The 27599-nt window shown below is 66.2% G+C and overlaps 1 protein-coding gene across 5 annotated transcripts in view; it reads right to left on the minus strand.

Annotated features, from left to right (window-relative positions):
* The window catches only part of MBP (myelin basic protein), a 38210-nt gene extending 11008 nt beyond the window's left edge, over positions 1–27202 (minus strand). For 4 of the 5 annotated variants that reach the window (XM_055128501.1, XM_055128500.1, XM_055128499.1 and 1 more), the window contains exons 1-4: positions 27083–27202; positions 17376–17446; positions 10262–10343; positions 2573–2982 (exon numbers count right to left, since the gene is read on the minus strand). In XM_055128501.1, coding sequence (XP_054984476.1) covers positions 2573–2982; positions 10262–10343; positions 17376–17426 — 543 coding nt within the window. In that variant the 5' untranslated portion in view covers positions 17427–17446; positions 27083–27202. Of the gene's footprint in view, positions 1–2572; positions 2983–10261; positions 10344–17375; positions 17447–25288; positions 25421–27082 lie in introns of those variants that run through there. The other variant, XM_055128498.1, reaches the window with a different exon arrangement.
* Positions 27203–27599: the final 397 nt, after the last annotated feature.

Here is a 27599-nt window from a genome sequence, read left to right on the forward strand (position 1 = left end):
CCCGCCCCGGCCCCCCACTAGCTTCGGGGTGCAGGCAGAGGTGGGGCCCTCCCGGCGGGCGGATGGGGCTGGGAGCTGAACTCTGCCGCGAGCACTGCCCGGGGAGGGGCTGGGGTGTGGCTGGGGCCCTCGCCCGTGTCCCATCAGGAGTCGGCAGAGGCCTCGGAATGGGGGGCTGTGCCCCCTGCCCCGCACTCCCCCACTCGGGCCAGAGCCCGGGGGCCCTCCCCCAGCTGGGACGAAGACAAAGGCATGGGGGGGAGGGCCGGGCCCGGGCCAGGAGGGGCTGTGACCTCCATGCCAGTCCCTGTGCCCACGTGCAGCGTCGTGGCCGGGTGGGCACCAGGAAACAGCCGCAGGGCTGGGGCCGAGGGCCTGCTCCCTGCACCAGGGGAGTCGGGACCGAGCAGAATCGGGCGCGCAGACACGGGCCGGTGCTCCTGCCCACTCTGCAGAGCACGTGACCTGGGTCTCCCCACCCAGGACCACCCGGCACACAGGCCACGTGTGCCACTGTCCCACTAACACCCACGTCACACCCTCATGTGCCACCATCCACGTGTGCCACCATCCACGTGTGCACTGCCCGTGTGAGCCAACATCCATGTGTGCCCGTCCACACATAGCACCATCCACGTGAGCCACCATCCACGTGTGCACCGCCCGTGTGAGCCACCATCCACGTGTGCACTGTCCGTGAGTCACCATCCACGTGTGCACCGTCCGCGTGAGCCAGCATCCACGTGTGCACCGTCCGCGTGAGTCACCATCCACGTGTGCACTGTCCGTGTGAGCCAGCATCCACGTGTGCACCGTCCGCGTGAGCCAGCATCCACGTGTGCCACTGCCCAAGCATTACACAGTCCACGTGCGCCATTGGCCACAGCCGGCATCGCCCGCTGCCACTGGCACCAGCGCCCCCAAGAGGCCTGTGTGATGGCCCGGGTGCCGGAGTCCCTCCTGGGGGGCCAGGGACCCCCTCAGGCAGAGCTGTGGCTTCCCCATGAGTCTCAGAGACGAGCTGAGCCCTGCGAGGGTGAGGGCCCAGAGGGCGTGGAGGCCGGGCGGGAGGACTGGCCTCTGTCCCCTCCCTGAGCTCCGGGGAAGCCGCCTCTCAGCATCTTGGGGACAGAGGACCTGGACCCTGGCCAGAGCGGGGGGCAGGGCAGGGCAGGGCAGAGCCCCCCAGAGCCCCCCCGCCATTCCAGAGCCCGAGAGCCGGGAGGCTCCTGAAAGCGCCTTTCACGGCCCCTCCAGGAATCTGCCGCCCCCAGGAATCTGTCAGGCGCCCTTGAATGTCTGTGGGGGGGAGGGCGGTGCCCGCATTCCGGGGGCAGCCCCCCCGGGGTGCCACATGACTCAGGGAGGGGCTGGGTCACAGCCCCTGTGGAGGGCCGCACGGGAGACTCCTGCGGACAGACGAAGAGCCAGTGACCCGTGACCCCACACAGGCTGGGGGAGACCCCCGCAGAGACCCACACGGGGCCCCCAGAGACACCACAGACCCCCGAAGAGACCCACACAGGGCCCCCAGAGACACCACAGACCCCCGCAGAGACCCACAGGGGGCCTCCAGAGACACCACAGACCCCTGCAGAGACGCACACAGGGGCCGGCCCCCCGCAGAGACCCACAGGGGGCCCCCAGAGAGACACCACAGAGACAGAGGTACCAGCAAAGACCCCACACAGACCCCCAGACACCACAGAGCACCACGACCCTAGACAGATGTCACAGAGACCCACGGAGACCCCCAGACACCCCAGACAGGGACCCCAGACAGAGCCTTGGCAGGCCTCAGCCTGGGCGAGCGGGGACACAGGGACGCCCAGCACGGCCGCCCCAGGCCGGGACGGGGCCAGGGGCCTGCCTTCAGCAGCCGGGCAGTGGACAGACGGACACTCCGAGACCCTAAGGCCAACGCTTTGAAACTCTTTATTTTTCCGAATCCCACAGGAACAGTGAACTCCTGACAGCCCGGCACATGCCTCCTCTCCCTCCAGGCAGGCGCCCGGCCCCGCGTCCGTCCGAACGGCAAGAGCACAGGCATTCAGGGGGTGGGGCGCGGGGCCGAAGGTCGACACCGCGGGCACAGGGCCCGGGGCTGCCCTTCCCGCCTCGCCTGCAGCTGCTCAGGCCCCCGGGCTGGGAGAGAGCGGAGGGTCCCGCTCGGCCCCGCCTGTGCAGCCGCACGGGGGCACAGTCACGCTCTGTGGGGCGCAGCCCCCCCCCGGCAGCCCCCCGAGTAGGGGCTGTGCCGGGCAGCTCCGGAGCCCGGGTGGGGGCCAGCCCTGCCGAGTGACCACTCACAGTGACCGAGAGGCCGGCCCTGCCGGGACCCGCCCGCAGGGGAGGCGGCGCCCCCCCCCCTCCAGGACCCCCACCCAAGGCCCCCGGCTCCGGGACCCCGCCCAAGCGCACGGCCAGACGGCCGGACGGGGGCCGAGGCACAGCCCAGCCTGCCCCGCCACATCCACACTCCAGAACCTTCCGCGTGTCCCGGGGGCCGGGGCGGCTGCAGGGACAGAGGGTCCTCGCGCCGCCCGGCCCCGCCCTAGTCCTCGGCGCTCACCTTGCCGGAGCCGCGCTTGGGCCCGGGCCGGCCCCCGCCCAGCAGGCGGCCCAGAGAGTCCAGGAAGCCGCTGTCCCGGCGGCGCGGCAGGAAGCCGTGGCGGACGTGGTCCATGGTGCTGGCCGAGGCCAGGTACTTGGAGCCGTGGCGCTGCGACGGTCTCTTCTGAGCCATGGCGCTGCCCGCGGGGTCGCTCTGAGGCTCGTCCGACTCCGAGGGCCGCTCTTTGAAGGTGTTGTCCTCGCGGCCCGGGGCGTCTCGGGAGAAGAGGCGGGTCAGGTGGGGGCGGCCCCCCGGCTCAGCTGGGCTGGCGCGCGGCCAGGCATTCTTGGGGCCCGCTGGGCGCCTCGAGCCAGCCGCGGCGGCGCCCTGGGACGGGGGTCCATTGTTCCCGGCCACATCTGCCTCCCCTGCGAACAACAGCGGGTGTGAGCGCACAGCGGACAAAGCCGCTTTCTCCCGGCCGGCCGCGACGCGCCCGCCGGCACTGGCCCGGCTCAGCTGCGCCCGGCTCACCACAGAGAAGACCCCCGGGCAGGGGTGGCCGCAGACCCCCAGGTGACCCCACCTGAGGCGCGGCTCAGAGCCAGCCAGTCCCTCAGGACGAGGTTCCCCGTGTCCCCGGGTGATGAGCGCCCGGGGGTCATGCGCCCCTGGGAGGGCCCGGCCCCTCCCCGCACACCCCCCTCCTTGGGCCCACCCTGCTCTGCCCCTGCCGACCCCTCAGGGGCCCGAGGAGGGTTGCCCTCCTGTCTCGGGGTCCCCGCTCAGCGCTGCCCAGTGGCGCGTCGCAGGCAGGACCCGGGCGAATTCTGAGGGGGCAAGGGCCCCCGGCCCGCCCGCTCCCCCGGCAGAGGGGCTGTGCTGCTGGCCCCCCGTGTCTCAGAGCTGGCCCCCGGGCCGCCGGGGTGGACAGGCTGAGCCAACGGGCCGGGCCGGGCAGCTGCTGAGGGAGCACAAAGCTCTGTCTGGGCAGAGGAGCCCAGGCTGGGGCCCGAGAGGCCTCCCCTGACCCTCCCCAGAGAAGCCCCCGGCCCAGGATGCTGCCCGAGAGGGGTCAGGGGCCCTCAGGCCCGGGAGAGGCCTGGGCGGCGGCTTCTGTGCCTCTGAGGGGCCCAGGGTCGAGACACGACACCGCCCCCGGCAAAGGGCAAGAGCTCACAGCCCATGGCCACGGACAGGGCAGCAGCCGAGTGCAGGACACGCGGTCAGCCCAGGGCCTGGACAGGGCACAGTGGCCAGATCTGACAGGAGCAGCCTGAGGGCATGGCACGTGGAGCTGCAGAGGGCTCCGGGCACCATGCAGGGAGGCCGTGCCCAGGGCAGGGCCACACCGGTCAGCTGTGCCCAGGGCAGGGTCATACCGGTCAGCTGTGCCCAGGGCAGGGGGGGACACGCCGGTCAGCTATGCCCAGGGCAGGGGCCACACCGGTCAGCTGTGCCCAGGGCAGGGCCATGCTGGTCAGCCGTGGCCCCCCAGGGTTGGGGCTCCCTGGCCGCTGCCCTGTGTCGGCGCAGGAGGCGCAGGTGAGGGGGAGTGGCGGCGAGGAGCCAGCCCCTCCCGTGGCCGTGTGTGGGCCACAGGCGGCCTTTGTGCGGCTGAATGGGGCCTTGTGCGGCGGGAGGCGTGGCTCAGGGAGGTGCGTGTGCGAGGTCGCGGGTCTGGGCCAGGCAGGTGCTGGGGTCTGGGCTGACCCACAGCCCCCCGGGGCGGAGCCGGCCAGCACGGAGGGACCCCAGCCTCGCACAGCAGCCCCCCGGGACCGTCTTGGCGAATGGCGAGAGCCTGGAGAGGGGACCTGGGCTCCCCCTGCAGTGCTCTCGAGCTCCCAGGGATGCCGAGTCGGGCTTAGGAGGCGAGGGGCAGCCTGGGCGCCGGGAGACGGCCAGACCCCCGCCACCGTCCAGCGCCCTGGGTTAGCGGAGGGGCTGGGCCGAGGCCTCCCCTTCCTCACGCCGGGCAGCCCCTCGCCCAGGGCCGTCCGCAGGAAGACCGGGCACGGGGACAGGGGGCCCAGCCCCGGCCCACAGGGGCGTCGTGGGGACCCCCGGCCGGCTGCAGACATGGGCCCGGCCCCCGAGAGCACGGGGGGAGATGCCCAGCCTGGGGGCCGGTCACTGGCCGGGCCCTGCCAGAGAGGCCGGTGAGTGGACGCTGCTGCCACTGCTCGAGGCCCAGGAGAGAGTCCCAAAGCCAGCCCCTCACAGGACAGAAGCACAGTGTGTGTGTGTGTGTGTCTGTGTGTATGCGTTTGTGTGTGCGCATGTATGTGTCTGTGTGTCTGTGTGCGTATGTATGTGTCTGTGTTATGTGTGTGCATATGTGTGTATGTTTGTATATGTCTGTGTGCATATGTATGTTATATGTGTGCATATGTCGGTGTATGTGTGTGCATGTCTGTGTGTCTATATATGTGTGCATGTGTGTCTGTGTATATGTCTGTGCGAATGTGTGTGAGTATATGTGCTTATGTATATCTGTGTGTTTGTGCATGTGTGTATATGTGTGCATATGTGTGTCAGTTGGGTATATGTGTATAAGTGCATCTCTGTGTGTTTGTGTGCATGTATGTGAATGTGTGTGCATGTGTGTCTGTATGTGTATGAATGTGTATATGCGTGCATATATCAGTGTCTGTATATGTGTGCATGTGTATCTGTGTGCATGTCAGTGTATATCTCTGTATATGTATATGTGTGTATATGTGTCAGTGTGTCTGTGTGTGCATCAGTGTATGTCTGTGTGTCCATGTGTCTGTGTCTCTGTGTGTTAGTGTGTCTATATGTGTTTTAGTTTGTTCGTGTGTCTCTGTGTGTGTCAGTGTGTCTCTGTGTATCAGTATATGTCTGCGTGTGTCTGCATATCAGTATGTCTGTGTGTCAGTGTTTGTTTGTCAGTGTATATGTGTCAGTATATGTCTGTGTGTCACTGTGTCTGTGTGTCAGTGTGTATCAGTGTGTTTATGTGTGTCAGTGTATATCTGTGTGTCAGTGTATGTCTGTGTGTGTCAGCATATGTGTATGTCTGTGTGTCAGTGTGTCTGGGTGTCTGTGTGTGTCAGTGTATGTCTGTGTGTCAGTGTGAGTGTGTCAGTGTATGTCTGTGTGTCAGTGTGAGTGTCAGTGTATGTCTGTGTGTGTCAGTGTGAGTGTGTGTCAGTGTATGTCTGTGTGTCAGTGTGTCTGGGTGTTTGTGTGTGTCAGTGTATATCTGTGTGTGTCTGTGTGCGTCAGTGTATGTCTGTGTGTCAGTGTGAGTGTGTCAGTGTATGTCTATGTGTGTCAGTGTGAGTGTGTGTCAGTGTGTGTGTCAGTGTCTGTGTGTCAGTGTGAGTGTCATTGTATGTCTGTGTGTGTCAGTGTGAGTGTGTCAGTGTATGTCTATGTCAGTGTCTGTGTGTCGGTGTGTGTGTCAGTGTATGTGTGTGTCAGTGTGAGTGTGTCAGTGTATGTCTGTGTGTCAGTGTGTCTGGGTGTCTGTGTGTGTCAGTGTATATCTGTGTGTGTCTATGTGTGTCAGCGTATGTCTGTGTATGTGTCAGTGTATGTCTATGTCAGTGTCTGTGTGTCAGTGTGAGTGTGTCAGTGTATGTCTGTGTGTCAGTGTGTGTGTCAGTGTATGTCTGTGTGTCGGTGTGTCTGTGTGTTAGTGTGTGTGTCAGTGTGTCTCTGTGTGTGTCTGTGGCACACCCCAGGGCTTTCTCCCGCCCTGAGTCTGGGGCCTGTCCTGAGGAAGCTCGGGGCCATTCGGGTGCTGGCAGTGGGGCCCAGGGGAGCACCTTCCCACGGGTCTCCCGGCCCGGACTCGACCGTCGGCAGACAGGGCAGGTCCCACAGGGCAGGTCCCACTCCCCGAGAGCCCCCAGAGGTGTCGCTCGGGGGCAGCACTGCCGGGGGGGGTGGGGCGGACCCTTGGTCAGTAGTGAGAGAAGCCCCTCGTGTGCAGCCGCGGGTGGGGAAGCTTCCAGAATCCTGACACGCCAGCGCGGGGCAGCGCGGGGCCAGTCCCGGGTCACTCGGGCACCCTGGGCGCAGAGGGTGGGGCAGGCTGTCGGCGGAGACCCCGGCCCACAGCCTCGGGAGCCCCTGGTGGGCGCCTGCGTCCCCTGTCGAGTCTGGGCCGCGCCTGAGTCGGTGACGGGCACGGGGCGGGCGCGGGGCCCGTCTCGGGATGGAGACGCGGGGGCGGTGGGCACGGCTGCCCAGGTCTGGCCCCTCGTGCACGGTCAGTGCTCGGCTGCGCTCGGGTGGCCGGGCCCCGTCAGCCTGCGACAGACGGGGGCCAGCAGGCTCAGGCCTCCCGCAGGTGGGCCCCAGCAGGGAGGGGTGTCGGGGGCCCAGCAGGGGGTGTCCGGCTCGCTGGAGGCTGGCGGAAGGCGGGAGTGGGCGCAGGGCAGAGGCCCCGACTGCCCCGCTGGGCTCACAGCGCTGGACCCGCACACCGGGCCGGGCACGGCCCCCCGCCCCCTGACCAGACCCCCGCAGCAGCAGCGTGGGGGGCTCAGCGTGGTTTCCCTCCGCCGCCCCCCCAGCCGGGGAATGTGCAGTGTGGGCCCGGGCGGCAGGGACGGCATGTGGGTCCGACCCTAGAACACGTCCACCAACGCTGCCCGTCGGTGCCAATGGCCCCTTTGTCCGCCCGAACATACGGGTCTGCTGTGCTCGAAATAGCCTGGCCGGAGCCGCCCACGGGGGCGGGTCACGGGAGCAGCCAGCTGCCCGGGAGGGCCAGGGCAGACGCAGCCCCGCGCCTCGGACACGGGCCTGCCCAGGGCAGGGGACGCTCGGGAGCTGGACCTGCCTGGGGCGGGCGGGACGCAGGCCAGCAGAGCTGGTGCTGGGCCGGGGCACCGAGGCCTCAGCCCTGGCCGGACGGGGCCCCAGGGTGCCCGGGAGGCCCGAGCAAGGCCTGAGCAGGCCCCAGGGCAGCGCCTGAGTGTCAGTGTGTGTCTGTGTGTGTCTCTGTGTGCCCCGTCCCGCTGGGCCAGCGCCCCGGGCTGCCCGTGACCCCTGGGCCCGCAGCCCTGCAAACCCCACCTGTGGCTGCAGGCGGCCTCCCCAGCCGAGGGTCTGAGGCTGGAGGCCGGGAGGGTCCCCTGCGCCTGCCGAGGGTCTGTCTGTGCTCCCGAGGCCTGGCCCTCGCATGCTGCCCCGGGCTGCCCCGGGCTGCCCTGGGCGAGCTGCTCCCAGACCCTGATGGCCTCAGCCCGGTCAGGCACGGCCTCGCCGTCCCTGGTGCCCGCCCGCACACTCCCGGCTGGGGGAGGAGACGGGGCGCAGGGGAGCCGGAGCAGGGCCCTGGCACGGCCGTCCAGGCGAGCGGCTGCGTGTCCTCGTCCTGCCTGTGCGAAGGAGAAGGCGGGTGCCAGGCTGGGCCCGGGGTCACCTGCGTCTCGGGCGAGGGTCAGGGCGGCCGGCAGGACGGGACACGCGGCATGTGGCAGCGTCAGGGGCAGGAGGGGCCCGGCAGGCTCGTGGGTCCCGGAAGGTCAGTGCTGGACGGTCCACGCCCAGGACGCCCACAGCTCCCAGGGCCTGGCGTGAGTCCTCGGACCTGGGCGGCGTCGGGGCCCCTGGGCCCAGCAGGAGGCCCCGTCCTGACGCCGGCCCAGCCCGGGACGGGCCTTCACTGAGACGCAGGGCAGTGGCGGCCGAGCACGTGTGCAGGGGCCCCGGGGGGCAGGTGCCCGCATGTCCTCGTGCCCTGCGGGAGGCCCTGCCGGGCCGTCAGACTCGAGGCCGCGTGCGGACGGAGACTTCCCGGGTCAGGCCACAGAGCCGCCAGCTGGGGGCAGCGTCCAGCGGGGGCAGCGTCCAGCAGGGCAGCCCTGCCTGCGGGCCGTGGAGGGCGGCAGGCCTGGGGGAACCGCTGGTGGTGGCCGCGCACTGGCCTGCAGGGTGGGCATGAGGACGGGCGGCCCGTCCACGGGGCGAGGGCCACGACTGCGAGGGTCTCCGAGGCAGCCCGACCCGGCAGGGCCCTCCCTCGGGGCCTCTCCCGGACGCTCCCACCGCGGCTCCTGCCTCGGCCCGGGCAGTGGGCGCCAGCCCGGACCCCCGGCCCTCTCCCGGCAGGGCGGCTGGACACAGCACTTTCTGTCCCCGCCGCCGCGAACAATGGGCTCGTGTCCGCCGGCCGCCGGGAGCCGCACACAATGCCGGCTTTCAGGAGGTGTTGCCAACGCGGCGACCCCCACGCGGCCGTGCGCCGTGCCAGCGGGTGTCAGCCGCCCCGGCCGCGGGCAGACGCACGGCAGCTCCGGGGGTCGGGAGCGGGGTCGCTGCACAAGGAGCAGGCAGGGGCGCCCGGGAGACCTGTCGGGCACGTGGGGGTCTCACGGCCCAGCGGTCGCGCCAGCCCCTCTGCACGCCGCGGCGGGGCCGGGCTGCTCGCGTGTGGGAGGTCACCGCAAGGCCACGACCACGGCGCTCCAGCCTGCCTGCCCGAGAGGGGCCGCAACACACCGGCTCTGTGCTCGGGTCACTCCCAGTGCTCAGGGCTCTGTGCTCGGGGTCACTCCCAGTGCTCAGGGCTCTGTGCTCGGGTCACTCCCAGTGCTCAGGGCTCTGTGCTCGGGGTCACTCCCAGTGCTCAGGGCTCTGTGCTCGGGGTCACTCCCAGTGCTCAGGGCTCTGTGCTCGGGTCACTCCCAGTGCTCAGGGCTCTGTGCTCGGGGTCACTCCCAGTGCTCAGGGCTCTGTGCTCCGGGATCACTCCCAGTGCTCAGGGCTCTGTGCTCGGGGGTCACTCCCAGTGCTCAGGCCTCTGTGCTCGGGGGTCACTCCCAGTGCTCAGGGCGCACGGGAGGCAGCTCCCCGCAGGCGCCTGGCCCGGAAGGTCCCGTAAGCCGCAGTGGCGGGTCCTGCTCCTGCGGGCCCAGGGGACTGGACGCACTGCCCGGGGCGGGCGGCTGGGCTGTTCCTTCAGGCCGGTGCCCCGGGGCTCGCCCAGGCACCCCCCGCCCCCAGCGGCACCCTCGTGGCCGCCCCACTGCAGCCTCTGCCCGCCCTCCACCTGGCACCCCTGCTCCCGAGTCCCGCCCTCGGGCTGTGGGCCGGCCCTGCCCGCCCTGCGGTGCCACGGTGCGACCCTGGCTGTGCTGACTCGGCGCCCACCCTCAGCCCCACCCCCGTGCTCCCGGGAGCACCGCCCTCCGCGCCCCCGCGCGGTCCCCCTGGACATGCAGCCTGCACCGGCAAGTCCATCCCGGCCCCCGGGCCCCCGTCCAGCCGGCCTCCTGGCCCCGAGGAGGGCCCTGTCTGTCCACCTGTCTGTCCAGCACCACCAGCAGACGGAGCCAGAGGGCTCGGGACAGGGGATAAGAGCCGGGACGGGGGGGGGGGGGGCAGGCGGCCCCACCCTGGTGGCAGCACCCTGAAGTGCGTGCCCTCGGGATGGCATGGGCAGGGCTCAGAGAACAGTGCTCAAGCTCGGGCACACGCCGAGTGAGGAGTCCAGGGCACAGGCTGTCCACAGGCAAGAGGGAGGAGGGCACTCAGGCAGCAGCAGCCTGCAAAGGTCACAGGGCAAAGGTCACGGGGCAAACCCTCCAGAAAGGTCGTCAGACCAAGGTCAGAGATCAAGGGGCGAGAGGAGTCGAGCGTCCACGGCCTCTGGACGCCCATCACCAGGCGCACGGCCAGGCCCGGGGTGGGGGTGGACACCGCCCCCCCCCCCCCGCTACCTACCGAACACGTCGCTGTCTTCTGATGCGTCTCGGGCAAGAGCGCGGCTGCTCCTCTCCCCGTCTCCTCGGCCAGCGGCCCCGGCCTGTGGGACAGGACAGCGATTGTGAGTGCCGTGGGCCCGGCCATGCCACGGGCCACCGCAGAAGCAGGAATGGCCACGGCGCCCACAGACACCCATGGTCACCAGCGTTTCTCCGAGCACTGTGCCCGGAGCATCTGCACGAGCTGCAGCGTGAGCCCCGCCCGGTTGCTGCTGTGTGTCCCCGGAGCTGCAGGCTGACACCGGGCTGGGGGCGTCCTGTGTCCAGCAGCGGCCTGACCCGGGCTCCCGCACGCCTGGCCCGGGACACGGCCGGGCGGGACCAACCCGCTGCAGCCCCCTGACGACTGTCAGGAGCCCCAGACTCGGCTTCTGGGAAGTGGACGGGCCCGCGCTGGCCACAGAGACCAGGGAGTGCCCGCCCCCTCCTGGGCCGCGGGCTCACGGGCCCCTGCCAGGCGCGGATGTGGCCGTCGCCCCCCCCCCCCTCGGCCACGCGGCGACCCCCACGCTGCCCCTGGCCCCCAGCCCGACCTCCCCGACTCAGGGCACACTCAGTGGCCACGAAGGGCCCCTAAAGCCGTGTCCGGCAGCAGACGCCCCGCGGGGTCACCGCTCTCTCCCTGGGCTTCCCTGTCCCGGGCTCTGTGACAAGCTGTGCTGTCCACAACGACGCAAACGTCTGCAGTGGCACCCATGAGAGCAGAGATGTCCCCAGACGGAACCTTCCGGCCAGAGTACCCCAGCATGGAACTCCAGGGTCAGACCCCGGCCACCCAGCTCAGTGGGTGGACACAGGGGGTCCTCGCAGCTGGGGCCGGGGGGCTGCCGGGGCTCGGGGCTGCATGGCCTCTTGCCCACGAGAGGGACCAGCCCTGCCAGGCCCACAGTGGGGCCTGTGAGGCCCCTCACGGGAGCAGAAGCCCCTAGGCGCCAGCCTTGAGAACTCGCCAGATCAGCTTTGCCCTCTGCTGGGAGGAGGGAACTGCAGCGAGCTCGCCCTCTGCTGGGAGGAGGGAACTGCAGCGAGCTCGCCCTCTGCCGGGAGGAGGGAACTGCAGCGAGCTCGCCCTCTGCTGGGAGGAGGGAACTGCAGCGAGCTCATCTACTACTGGGAAGAACAGCAGCGAGCTCGCCCTCTGCTGGGAAGAACTGCAGCGAGCTCGCCTTCTGCTGGGAGGAGGGAACTGCAGCGAGCTCTCCCTTTGCTGGGAGGAACTGCAACGAGCTCACCCTCTGCTGGGAAGAACTGCAGCGAGCTTGCCCTCCTCTGGGAGGAGGGAACTGCAGTGAGCTCACTCTCTGCTGGGAGGAACTGCAGCGAGCTCATCCTCTGCTGGGAGGAGGGAACTGCAGTGAGCTCACTCTCTGCTGGGAAGAACTGCAGCGAGCTCGCCCTCTGCTGGGAGGAGGGAACTGCAGCGAGCTCACCCACTACTGGGAAGAACTGCAGCGAGCTCGCCCTCTGCTGGGAGGAGGGAACTGCAGCGAGCTCACCCTCTGCTGGGAGGAGGGAACTGCAGCGAGCTCACTCTCTGCTGGGAGGAACTGCAACGAGCTCACCCTCTGCTGGGAAGAACTGCAGCGAGCTCGCCCTCCTCTGGGAGGAGGGAACTGCAGTGAGCTCACTCTCTGCTGGGAGGAACTGCAGCGAGCTCGCCCTCTGCTGGGAGAAGGGAACTGCAGCAAGCTCACCCTCTGCTGGGAGGAACTTCAGCGAGCTCGCCCTCTGCTGGGAGGAGGAACTGCAGCGAGCTCACCCACTGCTGGGAGGAGGGAACTGCAGTGAGCTCACCCTCTGCTGGGAGGAACTGCAGCAAGCTTGCCCTCTGCTGGGAGGAGGGAACTGCAGCGAGCTCACCCTCTGCTGGGAGGAACTGCAGCGAGCTCGCCCTCTGCTGGGAGGAGGGAACTGCAGCGAGCTCGCCCTCTGCTGGGAGGAGGGAACTGCAGCAAACACACCCTTTGCTGAAGGAGGGAACTGCAGCGAGCTCTCCCTTTGCTGGGAGGAACTGCAGTGAGCTCGCCCTCTGCTGGGAAGAACTGCAGCGAGCTCGCCTTCTGCTGGGAGGAGGGAACTGCAGCGAGCTCTCCCTTTGCTGGGAGGAACTGCAGTGAGCTCACCCTCTGCTGGGAAGAACTGCAGCAAGCTCGCCCTCTGCTGGGAGGAGGGAACTGCAGCAAGCTCACCCACTACTGGGAAGAACTGCAGCGAGCTCGCCCTCTGCTGGGAGGAGGGAACTGCAGCAAGCTCACATTCTCCCTCACGGGAAGGGAACAGCGAGGCCGGAAGGAGAGTTAGAGAGATGGGAGAAGGGGTGGGAGACGCTACGAGGGGCTGTGGCACGGCCTGGTTCCTCCCCCAAACCCACCCAAATGGAGGAGAAACAGGCTTTGGTGGGCAGAGGCGACTCCCGCCCTGGCTGGCGGGCCGGGCTCCTGCACGGTCTGGCCCGCTCTGTGAGGCCAGCGCCCAAGGGCGTCTGCCTGCAAACGGGCTGAGGCTTCTGACAAACATTAGGCTCCACCGAGCCTGCGGACAGGGAGGGCTGCAGCTCCGAGCTGTCCAGCCTGAGCTTGGGCCCTGGCTGGCCTGGCCCACGGCAGCCGGGATGGTGGCCTGGGGCGGGCGGGGACCCGGCAGCCCTCCATCGCCACGGGACTGCGTGATGGTGCCTGCTAACCACACCAGGGGGTCACCAAGACCCTCACGCTGGAAACCCGGGGCCTCCTATAAACGGGGGTCTGAGGTCTCCGAGAGGCACTTGTGCCGGCCTTACGGATCAGAACCAGCACCCCAGGGGATGCACTTTCCTTAAAGCCGGCGCTGGAGAAGGGTGACGTGAGCCCCCTACCCCAGCCCCTCCAGAAACTCCCCTGTGGTATCAGCTACAGCCGCTGGACGTGCGAGAGCAGGCCGCACCCACCGCCAGGGTGGGCATGAGGGTCCCTCCGACTGTCTCCTGGGGGCTTGGCCTGGCGTGCAGCAGCCCGCCCTCCCATTACAGCCACCCAGAGCACTTTCTCTCCCCTCAAGAGACTTCCCTGCACCCTTCCCGGAGCAAACACTCCACGACTGACCCAAGGAATTCACTGCACAGTCTGAGTGTCACAGACAGTTCTCCGGTGAGACACGAACTTGCTGTGTGCGTTCAGACACCAGCCCAACATCACGAGTACAGTTCACACCCAACCACAACTCAGCCCAGCTCAACCCAATCCACAACACAACCTACCACCACACAAACTAACACAACACAACCTAAACCCAGATAATAACCCAACCTAACACAGTACAATCCTACACAAGAAAAACCTCACCACAAGACAGCCCAAATCAATACAACTCACCTCACAGCACAACCCAACACAGCACAATACAAAACCCAACAACACTAGGTGACCCAGCGTGACTCAATCCACCACAACACAACCCAACAGAATCCAGCACAACTCAAAACAACAAAACTCAACCAAGACAACTCAAGAGAACTTAACTCACCACAATACAACCCAACTCAAAAAGACCAACCCAACCCCATACAACAACGTAACACAACCCACTTAACTCAATCCATTCCAATATAACCCAAGTCCACCCAACCCAACCCAACACAACACACAAACTAATGCAATGTGTATCAACCACTACACACAACCCACGTATCTATCACAACATAACTCAGTGCAACCCAACCCAACCTAACAAACTACACCACACCACAACACGATACAACGGTAAAGAACTGACCCTAACCCAACCTAACACAACCCAATCAACACCACACAATGTAAGGAGTTAGACACAACACGATAGTACGAGGAGAGCCTGGACACCTCGCTAAGTATTGAGCAGCAGGACCCAAAATGCCAGCCAAGGGAAGGGGTGACACAGAGTAACACTGTGAACCAAAGGCACCTGCCTCTGGGCACTGGCCAAGGTGCAGGAAGCCGGGCCAGGCCCCCAGGGGTGCAGCCAGCACCCCAGCGGGGAGACAAGCCCCCGTGTCCTGTGAGCAGACCCCCATCCAGGTCTCGGGTGCTGACTCACAACTCAGCAGGCACGGAGAAGGGGGATGCAGGGGACGAGAAGGGACGACCCCCGCCTGCATCGGGGCCCCACGGCCAGGGGAGGGCAGTGCTGGCCACGGGCCTCTCGTCTGCAGCTCGCAGCTCTGGTAAACGTTTCTTCCATGACTCAGGAAAGGCCCATCCAGCCCGCGGGGACCTAGCACACCGCGGGCGGGAGCCTGCGTGTCCCCCGGCCGCAGACACTCGCCTGCCGGTCCTTCAGCACGGGAGCGGTGCGGGGGCTGTTCCCCGCTGTCCGGCCACGCTGCTCCCTGGAGCCCCTGGCATGCCCCAGGGGGCTGAGAGGCTGGTGGCCGGTGTCCCGCCGGGCCAGGTGCTGCCCCCTGTGTCTCTGGGCGCTGAGGTGCCCCAGAGTGCGGGAGAGGCCTCTGGGAGCACCCCCAGAGTTTCTCTTTGGTTTTGGGGCCACACTGGCAGCGCTCAGGGGGCCAGATGTGCCAGGGACAGAGCCCAGGTCTGCCACGGGCAAGGCCAGTGCCCGCCCCGCTCTCTCCAGCCGCCCGGAGTTCCCGAGGGTGACCCAGCGTGCCCGGCCCTGTGGCGAGCAGCCGTGCGCGAGCGGGGGTGAGGTGCCTGTGTCTGTGCCCGCTGGGCCGCAGCTGGTCTTTCCAGGGTTCCGGAGAAAGACACGTTCCCTGCTGAGCTCAGAGTGGCAGGAGCAGCCCCCGGCCGCGGCTGCAGGGAAGGCCCTGACGCGCGTCAGCCGAGAGGAGGCGCGGCCCGGGAGGAAGCGTGCCGGGTGGCGCTGGCCTGTCCACGCACCCCGGGCCGCCCCCGCAGCTGCCGTCCACGCGTCACCTGCTCTGCGGCCACGGGGCACGTTATGAGGAGAGGAAACTCCGCCCCCGGAAGGAGGGGAGAGGCCCCTTGCCCCGGGGACCTGTTCCAGGATCCCGCCACGCCAGGAGCCCCCCGGGACAGGACCTGGCGATTGTCCGCCAGGAAGGGCCACGACCCCGGGCTGCAGCCTGTGGGCGCCAGCGGCCGCGCCTCTGCAGAGGCAGGGAGGAAGGGGGCATCCCAGAGGGGCTAGGAGGCTGGCAGGGGAGGGAACAGGGGGCGTGCACCCCAACACCGGGTCTGTTCCGGAGACGCCCACCCCTGGCAGCTCCTGGGACCCCCGGGGACGTGGCTGAGGGAGGCGGAAAGTCCTGGTCGGTGGCACTGGGGGTCCCGGCTCAGGCGCCCGCAGTCCACAGGGCCACTCAGAGCAGCTGGGAGGGCGAGGCGGTGACCCACGGCCACCCACCTGCGCTGCCAAAGCCACGTCAAGACCACTGCCCTGCGCCCACGGAGCCCCCACACCCAGCCTCCTTCGCACAGGCAGGGGCGGGGGGCTGCGCAGGTCAGAGGCACAGCCAGGGCAGGGCAGGGCGGGCGGGCAGAGGCTGCCTCTGCCTTCCCCACACCTGTCAATCCCAGAGGGGGGCGGGTCTCTCTATCCCCCTCACACCTGTCCGTCCCCAGAGGCGGCTGGGCTGGGCTCCTTCCCCTCCTCACGGGGCCCCGGACCCCGACCCCAGGTGGGCAGGCTGGATGCATCCTCCAGCGACAGGAGCTGTGCAGGCGCAGACTCAGGGCTGCATCCGGTGCAGTGGGTGGCACCTGCCCTGCCCTGACCCCTGCCCACCTCCTCCACAGACAGAGGGAGGAGGCCAGCACACAGATAGAGGGAGGAGGGCAGCACACAGAGGGAGGAGGGCAGCACGCAGACAAAAGGAGGAGGCCAGCACACAGACAGAGGGAGGAGGGCAGCACACAGAGGGAGGAGGGCAGCACGCAGACAAAAGGAGGAGGCCAGCACACAGACAGAGGGAGGAGGGCAGCACACAGACAGAGGGAGGAGGCCAGCACACAGACAGAGGGAGGAGGCCGGCACACAGACAGAGGGAGGAGGCCAGCACACAGACAGAGGGAGGAGGCCAGCACACTGAGGAAGGGGGCCAGCACACAGAGGGAGGGGGCCAGCACACAGACAGAGGGAGGAGGCCAGCACACAGACAGAGGGAGGAGGCCGGCACACAGACAGAGGGAGGAGGCCAGCACACAGACAGAGGGAGGAGGCCAGCACACAGAGGAAGGGGGCCAGCACACAGACAGAGGGAGGAGGCCAGCACACAGACAGAGGGAGGAGGGCCAGCACACAGACAGAGGGAGGAGGGCAGCACACAGACAGAGGGAGGAGGCCAGCACACAGACAGAGGGAGGAGGCCAGCACACTGAGGAAGGGGGCCAGCACACAGAGGGAGGGGGCCAGCACACAGACAGAGGGAGGAGGCAGCTGCTCACACCAGAAGCATCTCCCAGGTCTGGGTCAGAGTTCGGTTCTCCATGAGACCCCACGCCCAGGGCCCCCAGGAAGCTCTCGCAGCAGCTGGGCAGGTTTTTTGGGCAAGGGTGTGTCAGGGGGGAGGCCGAGGGCTCCAGGGGCTGTGGGGGCTGACAGCTTGTTCCTTCCAGGCTGGCGTCTTGGCCAACCGCAAGTCACAGGATGCGGAGGAGGCGGGCGGGTGCCCCAGTGTGGGGGAGGGGTGATTCCCTGTGACAGGCACCGCAGCAGACGGAGCTTCCCCTCCACGCCTGAGGAGAGGAGGAAGCACCCCAGAGCCACCCAGAGACCGTGCTGGAGGGTGAGACCAGGTGTGGGGGGTGAATGGCCACATGTGTTAGGTGAGGTCACGTGTGTTAGGTGAGGTCACATGTTAGGTGAGGTCACGTGTGTTAGGTGATGCCACATGTGTTAGGCGAGGTCACATGTGTTAGGTGAGACACGTGTGTCAGGTGCGGTCACGTGTGAGAGTGAGGGCCGGTGGCTCACAATGGCTGCGGGGAGTGTCGAACGTGGCCCCTCCGGTGCAGGCCTGTGTCCTGGGCCCCGGCTGGTTGTCCTGAGCTGTCGGGTCTCAGAGACAGAGCCTGAGCTACCCACCGGCCAGCACGGGGCCACCGCGGGTGCCCACACCTTCAGCGCCGGCATCTTACCTTGCTGCCCTTCTCGAACCCGGGCTCGTGCTTGCCTGCGTGGTTCCCCATCCTGGACGGGGGCTGCGACCCTAAGGAAAGAGGAGCCGTTAGCCGTGGCCGCCCCATGGCCACACGCAAGCGCAGCCTCGAGGGAACCGGCCCCGTGCGGGGCCAGGAAGGGGCCAGAGACGGGGTCTCGGCCAGCGTCAGCCTGGGGGCGCCAGCAGCACCCAGCCGGGCCTGGGGAGGGGCGAGCAGGGCTGTCCACACAGGCGGTCATCAGGCAGCTGTTCATGCGGACAGCCTGCCTCGGGGGTCTCCCACGCCCCTGCGGGCCGCCCCGCCCGCCCGCCCACCCGCCCCAAACCACAGCTCGAGGCTCCGGCGTCCTAGAGGGGGCAGGGCGTGCGTGGACAGGGCAGCGCAGGAGGGTCGGAGGGCCCAGCCGAGCTGGACACGAGGGGCCCGGCTCAGAACCCCCAGCCAGAGGCGCATCTTCCACTCCCAGAGAGGGGGGCCCATGCCCTCGGGCGGGCCGGGGAGACGCCGTCATCTCGAACCCCAGGAGAGGGGCCCAGACCTGGGGCCTGACCCAGCGGGACCCCGGGAGCCGGTCCTCCGCGGGGACGCCCCGAGCCACAGAGAGCAAACGCCCGTCACAGGCCGCGCAGAGGACTGGAGGGCCGGGCCTGGGTGCCTGGGGATGGGGTGCTCACGGCCCTGGGCGGAGGCTGGCTCGGAGCCGTGTCGGGACCATGACTCAGGCCCGGGCGAGACCCTGCGGGTGTGCCGGGCGCAGACGCCTCTGGAAGCTGCCTGGGTTCCGGGCCCCGGGAGGTGGGCTGGAGCTGGCTTCCTGGGACGGGCCTGTCTGAAGGGGGAGGCTACGGGGGGACGTGCCAAGCCCGTGGCCAGAGGCTCCTGTGGGCGGCCGACCTGCACCCGGGGCCAGGCAGGCCCAAGCCTGAGCACAGAGGCCCGAGGCCTTCCTGCCCCCGGCCGTGAGGCTCGGGGACCCACATTCCTCTGGGCCCAGTCACCCGGCAGCGGCAGGTGGCACCTGGCTGACGGGCCCTCGGAGCAGCCCGAGGCACTTCCGGGGCCGCGTCTGAATCTTTGACCCTCAGAGCTGCCCCGGTGACAGCCCAGGCACGGGGCGCCCCGGGGCCCCGGTGTCCTCGCCCCGGGCACTACTCTGTGGCCTGTCCCCCACCTCCAGGGCGCCCAGCCACCCGGGAGATGCTGACTCAGGCGGGCGGCCCAGGCGGGCTGCCCCGCCCTCCCGGTGTCTGCGTCCAGAACCTTCCAGGCCCTGGTCAGTGTCTGCGGCGCAAGTTCCCGCTTACTCTCAGCATCCAGCACGGCCCGGGGGGGGGGCACCTCGGGGTGCAGAGCTCAGCGCACGGGAGCGGCCCCCCCAAAGGGCCTGGGTGGAGGGACCGGGGTCACCGCGCCCCTGAAGGCCCAGTGCTCACAGCTCGCCCAGCCACGGGCCCTAAGTTTAGTTTTGAAAAGAAGAAGAAAAAGAAGGGCGGGGAGGAGCCTGTCCTCAGAGGAACGAGCCACGAGAAACCAGGGTCACCGTGGGCCACCCTGAGGGCCCTTCGGGCACGCGCTCGGACATCCCGAAGTCTGCGCCGAGGCAGAGGTGGGTGCTCCCACGATCTTCTGCCTTGGAGGCTGGACCTGGGCCCTGGAGGTGCCGCTCGGCCGCCAGGCTCACCCCCGACCCCCGCCCCCTCTGCTGGGCACCAGAGCAGGCAGCTGCGGGGAGACGCAGAGAAAGGGCTTGTGCGCGTGTGGTCACGCGTGCCCCCCGGGACACGTCCTACCCCGGCCACAGAGAGGAGGAGAGGCCAGTCTGTGGGCAGGCACGCAGGAGGCCGCCCTCCAGGCCAGCTGTCCGACAGCTGCGGTCTGTGGTGTCTCCCGGGACCCCACTCTGCCTCCTGGGGTGGTGAGGGGCCGGCCTGGCTCCAGGACCGGGCAGTGGTCCGGGGTCCCGCAGAGCTGTGGCCACAGCTGCTCGGAGCACGCCGGGACGGAATACACTTGGGTTCAGCGCGGCCAGTGGGACACGGAGACACTTGATGTGTTGGGAGCCTGGGCCGAGGGCAGAGGATCCGTCATGCACGTGCACACGGGCACAGAGCCTTCACACATGCACACACGGTGTTCTTCCCATGTACTCTGGCGGCATTCTCGTGTACTCGGACAGACGTGGTGGCCTGGAACATGCTAACCCTGGATGCTCCCTTGCATGCACACAGAAAGCACACGCACACACATGCTCACTTGCATGCACAGAATGCACACATCTGCTCTCCGCAGCACACAGAATGCACGTGTGCAGCACCCGCCCTCCCGGTCTCTGGTCTCTGCCCCCCGGGCTCGGGCAGCAGTGCCCATCTGGCCCCCAGCAGTGTCCCGTGGGCGGGAGCCTTATGGGACCGTGAACTCGAGGGGCGCCTGCTGGGGTGGTGGCACTGCGGCCAGGGCTGAGGGGCTGCGTGACCTGGGCCCCAGAGCAGCCAGGGACGTCCTCAGAGGCAGGAGCAGCACTGGGGTGTGTCTGTGAGTGACAGTGTGTGACTCTGTGTGTGTGTGTGTGTGTATATGTGTGTGTATGTGTGTGTAGGAGTGTGTGTGTGACTGTGTGTGTGAGTGTATGTGTGTGTGTGGGGGTGAGTGTGTATGTGTGTGCAGGAGTGTGTGTGAGTGTGTGACTGTAGGTGTGTGGGTGTGTGGTCTGCCCCCCGCCCCCTGGCCCCCTCCCCAGCGCCCTGCCCTGTCCCGTGGCCGCTCTGATAGTGATCTGTCCCCTCCACTGGCCAGGAAGAATGTGGTCTGGGGACATCGCCTGGCGGGTTTCAGTGGACATTCCTGAGGCCTGATTTGTCACCTCTGTGCCCAGCTGACTCAGGCCAAGGTCACGGCCTGGGCCACAGGGACCCATCCCGCCTCCTGGCCCTCCCTCCCCCCAAGAGCCCCGTCTAGCCTCTGGAGCAGCGGAGAACGGGGGTGGGGGCAGTTTCCCGGTGCCCCCGGCACACCCCCTCCTCTTCGCCCGCACCCGGTGTCTGCCCCCTCCCGCCTGGCCTGTGGCTGTGGCTCATCAATTAATCCCTAATAACGGACGAGGTGGCAGTTGGCTTTACAGTCCCTTTTTGACCTTAGGTCAGATCTGGTGAACTGGGTGTCAGCTAGTGGAGACGGATTAATTCAGTGATCAAAGGTGGGAGCCACCTTTCAGGCTCACCCACCTCCGCATCCCAGTCCTTCCTGGCCAGCGGCTGTAGTGGGCATGGGTGCGGCCAGGAGGGGGCCCTGCCCGGCGGGCCAGCCCAGCCCCTCCCGCCACGCCCCCTCGGGCAGGGCCTCTCAGAGGCGCCTTCTCAGCGGTTTACTGCCGATTACTGCATCATTAAACGACCCTTGGAGTCTGAAACGAACACGGCCGCCTCACTTACCTAACACAGCGGCCCCCTACCTGGCCCACCTCCCTCTTTTCAGAAACAAATCACCGAGCACCCCACCCCGGAAATCTGCCTTTCACAAATAAGCAGGGAGCACTCCCAAGAGTATCCAAGGCTGCTGCCCCCGAGTAGTGCCCCCGCCCTCTGGGCAGTGGGCAGCAGTGCCCCACCGGGCAAACATGATTCAGCAGCAAAGGCCACCATCTTCCCTCCGGCCCTCCAGGCAGTGGGTACACCCGGGCGTGCAGAATCAGCCGCATCTGATTGCTATGCATGTGCGTGTGCACAGTTAAGCATGTCATTGCACGCATGTGTGCATGGACAAACATATTTGTATGCGTGCATGCATGGATAAGCATGTTGTATGCATGTGTGTGTGGACAAGCGTGTCATGTGCATGGATAAGTATGAACTATGCATGCATGTGTGCATGGACAAACATATTTGCATGCATGCGTGCGTGGATAAGCATGTGTGCATGTATGTGTGGACAAGCGTGTCATGTGCATGGATAAGTATGAGCTATGCATGCATGTGTGCATGGACAAGCGTGTCATGTGCAGGCATGCGTGCGTGGATGGGTTTGAAATATGCATGCGTGTGTTGGACATGCACGTCCTATGCAGGCTATCATGGCATGTAGAAGCCTAAGGGCATGTTACCAGTTCACTAAGTGTGGGATACTCTATTCATTAGAGACCTACTGTCTAGTTGTCACTGTTACTTTGTATTCATTTGCAACTTGTTTCCTAATCAACGCTGTTACTCGGTGTTGTCTATGTTGCTACATGAAATGCAGGTAATTGACTTGAACTGCTGGGATTCGGTCACGTGTATTTCACTCTCCGCTAGGTATCAAAGGCGTGGGCTTGGCGAGAGCAGCTAAGCGGAACTCTGCAGCATGAAACACACCAGCACACAGGAAAGGTCTGTCCAGGCAGCGGTCTGCGCCAGCTCATTAAGCCGGGGAAAGAAAGAGTCAAACAGAGCGAGCTGGAGAGCAGAGAGAAAATTAAGTCAGAGAGGAAACAGCTGAGAGCAGAAACCAAGGAAACGGAAGGCAGGAATAAGAGGGGAAAATCAATGAAACAGAAAAGGAAATCTTTACAAAAATCAGCAACATCAATGATTCTGTGGCCACAGTGACAAGTGCAGAGAGGGAGGAGAGCGGCTGAGGTGACCGCCCACCCCGGGGAGGGCCCGCGCCTCCCCCAGGACACCCAGCACCTCAGCGATCCTTCACGGCAATAAAATGAAACTTGTGATCAGAAAAATTCTCACCCTCCCCCCCAAAACAAACAAACGGCCACAAATCCTCTATGCACAGGCTCAGGGGCACCAACATCCCCCCACCTCCAGACTGCGGCTGGAAGCACTTCCCGGCCCTGCTCGGAGGCGGTGTTGCCCGGATGGCCGGTCAGCCCTGACAGAAGCCTAGCAGCGCATCTCAACTGAGTTTAGGAGCGAAACTGCCAAATGAACTCTTGGTAAAGCGAATCCAGCAACACAGAAAAACGTTTGCACGTACAGTGACTTCATTCCAGATCCGCGAAGGGAACTCCAGCCTCAGGACTCATCAAAAGGACAAGTCAAGATGAACCGAGAGCCACGGCACGAGAAGCAGAGCCTCCGCGCCTATTGACTGTGATCCTGAGGTCTCCTAACCCATTTTGGCACCAGAGCGGATGCTTGAGCCATGCATTTTGACTGTGAACTGAGCTAAAATATTAGAAACCCAAAACCAAAAGAGACTCATACTCTTCACTCTTACCAATGAAGAGAAATTATTAGATGATGCCTATTCGGCAGGCCTGATTGTTGGGGAAAATTTCCAATCAATAATAGTGAGTTCTGTATGGAAATATGAAATGTACTCAATATATATAGAGAATAATGGGAATATCATTAGCTACTTAAATGGGGGGTGGGGTGGGAGGGGGGTGTATTGGGGTTCTTGGTGGTGGAACGGGTGCACTGGTGAAGGGATGGTGGTTTAATCTGTATTTGACTGTGACTTGAACCTGAAAGCTTTGTATTTTTTTCTTGTTTTCACGGTGGTTCAATAAAATATTTCTTTAAAAAAAAAAAAAAAGGACAAGTCAACACAGACATGGCACCCGCGGCCTGGTTTCCTCCCTCCCTCCCTCCCACCCTCCCTCCTTCCTCCTTCCTTCCTTCCTCCCTCCCTCCTCCCTCCCTCCCTCCTTCCTTCCTTCCCTCCTTCCTCCCTCCCTCCCTCCTTCCTCCCTCTTCCTTCCTTCCTCCCTCCCTCCCTCCCTCCCTCCCTCCCTCCCTCCTTCCTTCCTTCCTTCCTTCCTTCCTTCCTTCCTTCCTTCCTTCCTTCCTTCCTTCCTTCCTTCCTTCCATCACATCTGGTGATGCTCAGGGCTGACTCCTGGCTCTGCATTCAGCAATCACTCCTCGTGGTGCTCAGGGGTCATATGGAATGCTAGGATCGAACCCGGTCAGCCCACGAGCAAGGCAAACTCCCTCTCCACTGCACTCCTGCTCCGGCTCCAGCCCCAAGCCTCTTAATCAAGAATGAAACAACATCTGACAAAATGCTCCAACTGAGCATCTCCTGGGAAGGCAGCAGCAGGTGGGAAAGGGTTCCAGCACAGCGGGGCCCCACGGCACCCTGGCGGAGAGGGAGCAGGGACACATCGTCCCAGCTCAGCACCACGTGACCGTGCCTGAGCAGGGAGGCAGGCCAGGGATCGAGGACAGAGCCTGGGTGGGAGACAGGCACCCGCTCTGCAGACAGGCGGCCTGCACAGGACACGGGGGGGGGGGGGGGCAGAGCGTCCTGGCAGGGGGGAGGGGACGGGGCACAGCGTCGCGGGCAGGGGGGAAGGGACGGGGCAGAGCGTCCCCGGGTGAGGCTGCAGGACACAAAGCAACCCATGAATTTCTCCTTTGTACCTGCCCACACACCTGGCGGCCGTGAAAGGTGCCCCCAGTGCACAGAGCCCTGGAACACGCCCGGGACCCAGGCCAGACAAACCACCTGTGACAGGAGGGAAAGTCCCTCCCGCAGGAGACGGTCCCGAAGCAGAAAAGCTCCAGAGGCAACTGTCCCGGGGTCCCCAGAGGGCCTCAGGCCGGGGGGAAGGGGAGAGCTAGTGAGAATTCTGTGGACTCGGCAGACCTGAGTAGGGTCCTCTTTGGGTGACTGCGGGACACAGGGGACCGCAGGGCGCGTGTGGGCATGGAGCCCTGGGAAGGGAGCACTTGGAATAGAGCCCAGGGAAGGGAGCACTTGAAATAGAGCACTGGGAAGGGAGCACTTGGAATAGAGCCCAGGGAAGGGAGCACTTGAAATAGAGCACTGGGAAGGGAGCACTGGGAATAGAGCCCTGGGAAGGGAGCTGCATGTCTACCTGCTGTCCAGCCAAGCGCGGAGAGGACCATACCTGCTGCTGAGGCCACACCGGGGCTCGGAGGGGACAAACGTCTCGATAGCCAGCACAGGCCAGACACAGAGACGTGCAGAGGGGACGTGAGGCCAGGGTGCGTCCAGGGGGGTCTTCTCCGCAGTCAAAGGCCGGGCCTGCGGGGCCAGGGCAAGAGCAAAGCCAGCGCCCTCCCCCACGGAGGCCGCACGGAGCCACGAGCGAAGAGAAACATGCCAGAGCCGGCCCCACCACGGTGACATCCCCCAAGAGAGACACGGGGTCACCTGGGCACGTGCATGAGCCCCAGGGACAGCACCAGAGGTGGAAGCAGCCCAGAACTTCCAAAGACACCGAGACACACAGCCCATTCCGGGGGAGAAAGGTCTAGCCCTGGGGTCTGGGGAGCCCGCGCACACGGGGGCTTTGTCATTGTCAGTGTGTGAGCACTACACCGTCACAGCAGCCAACACGCACCCGAGTGCCACCACACACCGTTACAGCAGGAAGTGCACAAGAGCCAGACACACAGTGCTCATGTTACACCACCACAACAGCCAGACACACAGTGCCACAGCACACAGCACCACAACAGGTGGAATGCAGTGTAACACTGTACAGTGCCACGGCAGCTGGAACACACAGTGCTACAATAGCCTGAGCACTCACTGCCATAGTGCAGTGCCACGATAGCTGGAACACAGTGCCCTGACAGCCAGAATACATAGTGCCACAGTGCCACAACAGCCGGAACGCACAGTGCCACAATGCACAGTGCCATGGAAGCTGGAATACACAGTGCCACAACAGCCGGAACGCACAGTGCCACAATGCACAGTGCCATGGAAGCTGGAATACACAGTGCCACAACAGCTGGAACACACAGTACCACAGCACACAATGCCACAACAGCCTGAGCTCACAGTGCCACAGTGCAGGCAGCCAGATGGGAGAGCCTGTCCTGGCAGGGAGGGGAATGGTGCAGACGCAGGAGAATCCTGCACACCCAGCCACGCGCCAGCCCTCCCAGCCACACACCGAGCCCCGCCAGCCACACACCTACCCACGGAAGTGAAAGTGTTCGCACAATCCAGCAGTGGGTGCCGGCTCTGCTCCGAGCAGAAACAGCTCTGGTGCCGGGGGCGGGGGCACTGGCGTCTGCAGGAGCCCAGGGGAGGCTGCCGAGGCGGGAAAGGTGGAGCCGCCCCAGAGCAAGCCGTGAGGGCAGCGTGGCGGGAGGGGCCGCCTCGGCTTGGGGCGGTTTGAAGTGACGCAATGTAGCAAATGGGGAACAGAGATGTGGTAAGTGCCGGGAGGGGGGGGAAGTGGGCTGCGGCCCAAGGGCTGCAGGGGGCCAGGGAGGGCAGGGAGGATGTGTCAGCGCCCACCCTGCGGGCAGGCTTTGCAGGTACACATGTAAAACACAGGCCACACACGTGCAACGCTCCACTCACATGCACAGGCACACGCCAGGCACACGCATGCACGGCCGCCATCTCAGGGCGGCTGACAAGGTGCCCGTCTGTCCTGGCTCTCCCAGCTCCCGGGGTGCCCGGCCGCAGCTGCCACTTCCCTGCGACTCTGGCCCTCGAAACAGTCCACACATGTCCCTGCTCCGGGCAGTCCCGTCCAGTCCCTGCCCCCGGGCTCCGGCCGGCTCTGCCATGCCCGGAGCCGCTGGCTTTCTCTCCCGCCTGCTGTGCCGACCCAGAGCTCTCGGCCCTCCCCGTCTGCAGGGACGGGTCTGTCCTGGACAGCTGCCACGGCACCACGTGACCTCCTGTGCCAACACCTCCCCGCGGTGTGTGGCCCCTGCCATTGGCACCGGTGGCCGTGCCGCCCTGGGGCTTGGGTCCCCGGCCATGCTCTCGGCTCAGCCCACTGGCTGCCTCCCGAGGGGGACAGACGGACAGATGCCCAGACAGACGCCGCGCCAGTGACCTGGAGCCCGCGGGAGAGGTGACTGGCACCATGGGGGCTTCCCTGGGGGCTGCCTGGTCCCCCAGGGGTCTGGTGGTGCCTCAGTTTCCTGAGAGCAGACGGGAGGACTAGAGAAGTGAAACCGATGACAGTATTCCCTGTGGCCAGCATCCCTCACGGAGGGGGGACAGCGGTGGGGCACCAGCCCTGGCTCTGACCACAGACGTCACCCTGTGTCTCCACAAGCGTCCGGCCCGCAGCAGCGCGAGCTCCCGGGACTGTGCCCAGAACAGCCGCTGCCCCACGGAGTTATCTCTGCCCGGCAGGCGGGCGGCGGGCGGGATTCTGCCCCCGACGGGTCTCTCCCTCGCCGTGTGCAGTGGCCGGGGCGGCTCTCTGCTGCTGCCGGAAGGGGCGGGTGCAGCACCCCAGGGTCCCCGTGTCCCCCCGCGCCTGGAACCCCGGCACCCACGGCCTCGGGACAGACAGGAGCAGGTGTGACGAGTCTTGTTGGTTCCCTTGTCAAACTGGAAGGCAGCCGGGAACTGTCCCTGCCCTACCCGGCCCAGACATGCCCCTCGGTCCCCCAGGAGGAAGGACCCGGGCCAGCAGTGACCCCACCTGGCCACAGCTCCGGGGCGGGGCTCTGTGGGTGCAGGTGGGGGGGGAGAGGAGCCCAGGGGGGCCGTCGCGAGCGCAGGGGCCGGCCGGCCGGCAGGGCGGAAGCAGGGCCAGCGCGCCGTCCCCGCCCCAGCGGCTCCAAGGAAGCGGCTTCTCGGGCCGAGGGTGACGCGCCCACCCGGCCGGGTCTCCCCCGGCCCCTGCCCCCACCGCGCGGCGCCGCGGCTCCTCAGGCTCCGTCCCCACCCGCGGCTCCTCCCGCGCGGTCCTGCCCCGGGTGAGCCCGCCCGACCCCAGGCGCGCCCCCCGCACCCACCTGGCGGCTCGTCCTCGGCGCGCGCGCGCGGGCGCGGCTGGCGCTGGCGGCTCGGGGCGCACCCGCTTCCCGCCCGCCTCCCGCTTCCTGCCGCAGGTAAACACGCCCGCGCCCGCCCACCTGGCCCGCCCCGCCGGCCGCCGGCCCAGCCCGGCTCGGCCCGGCCCAGCAGAGCTGGGGGCACCGCCGCCCCGTCCTGCCCGCCGGCCCGGGGACCCTGGGACCCCGCGCCTAGCAGACCCCCACGGGCGCGCACAGCAGGGGAGCCCTGGGCAGAGCCTGAGGGTCCACTGCTTACAGGGACACCTGTGACCCACTGGCCACGCTCCTGACGAGGGTGAGACCCCCAGGAGAGACCCCCAGGGACGCCCTCGGCTCTTCCTGACTCCCAGGAAAATGCCCTGTTTCCTGTGTGTGTGTGTGTGTGTGTGTAAGGGGTTGGGGGACCCCAGATGGGGGGGACCCCAGAGTGTCAGATCGCTCCGGGCTGGGAACATGGGGTCAGGAGTGGGGCTGG

The sequence above is a fragment of the Sorex araneus genome, chromosome 2 (genome assembly GCF_027595985.1).
Source record: "Sorex araneus isolate mSorAra2 chromosome 2, mSorAra2.pri, whole genome shotgun sequence".
NCBI lineage: Eukaryota > Metazoa > Chordata > Mammalia > Eulipotyphla > Soricidae > Sorex > Sorex araneus.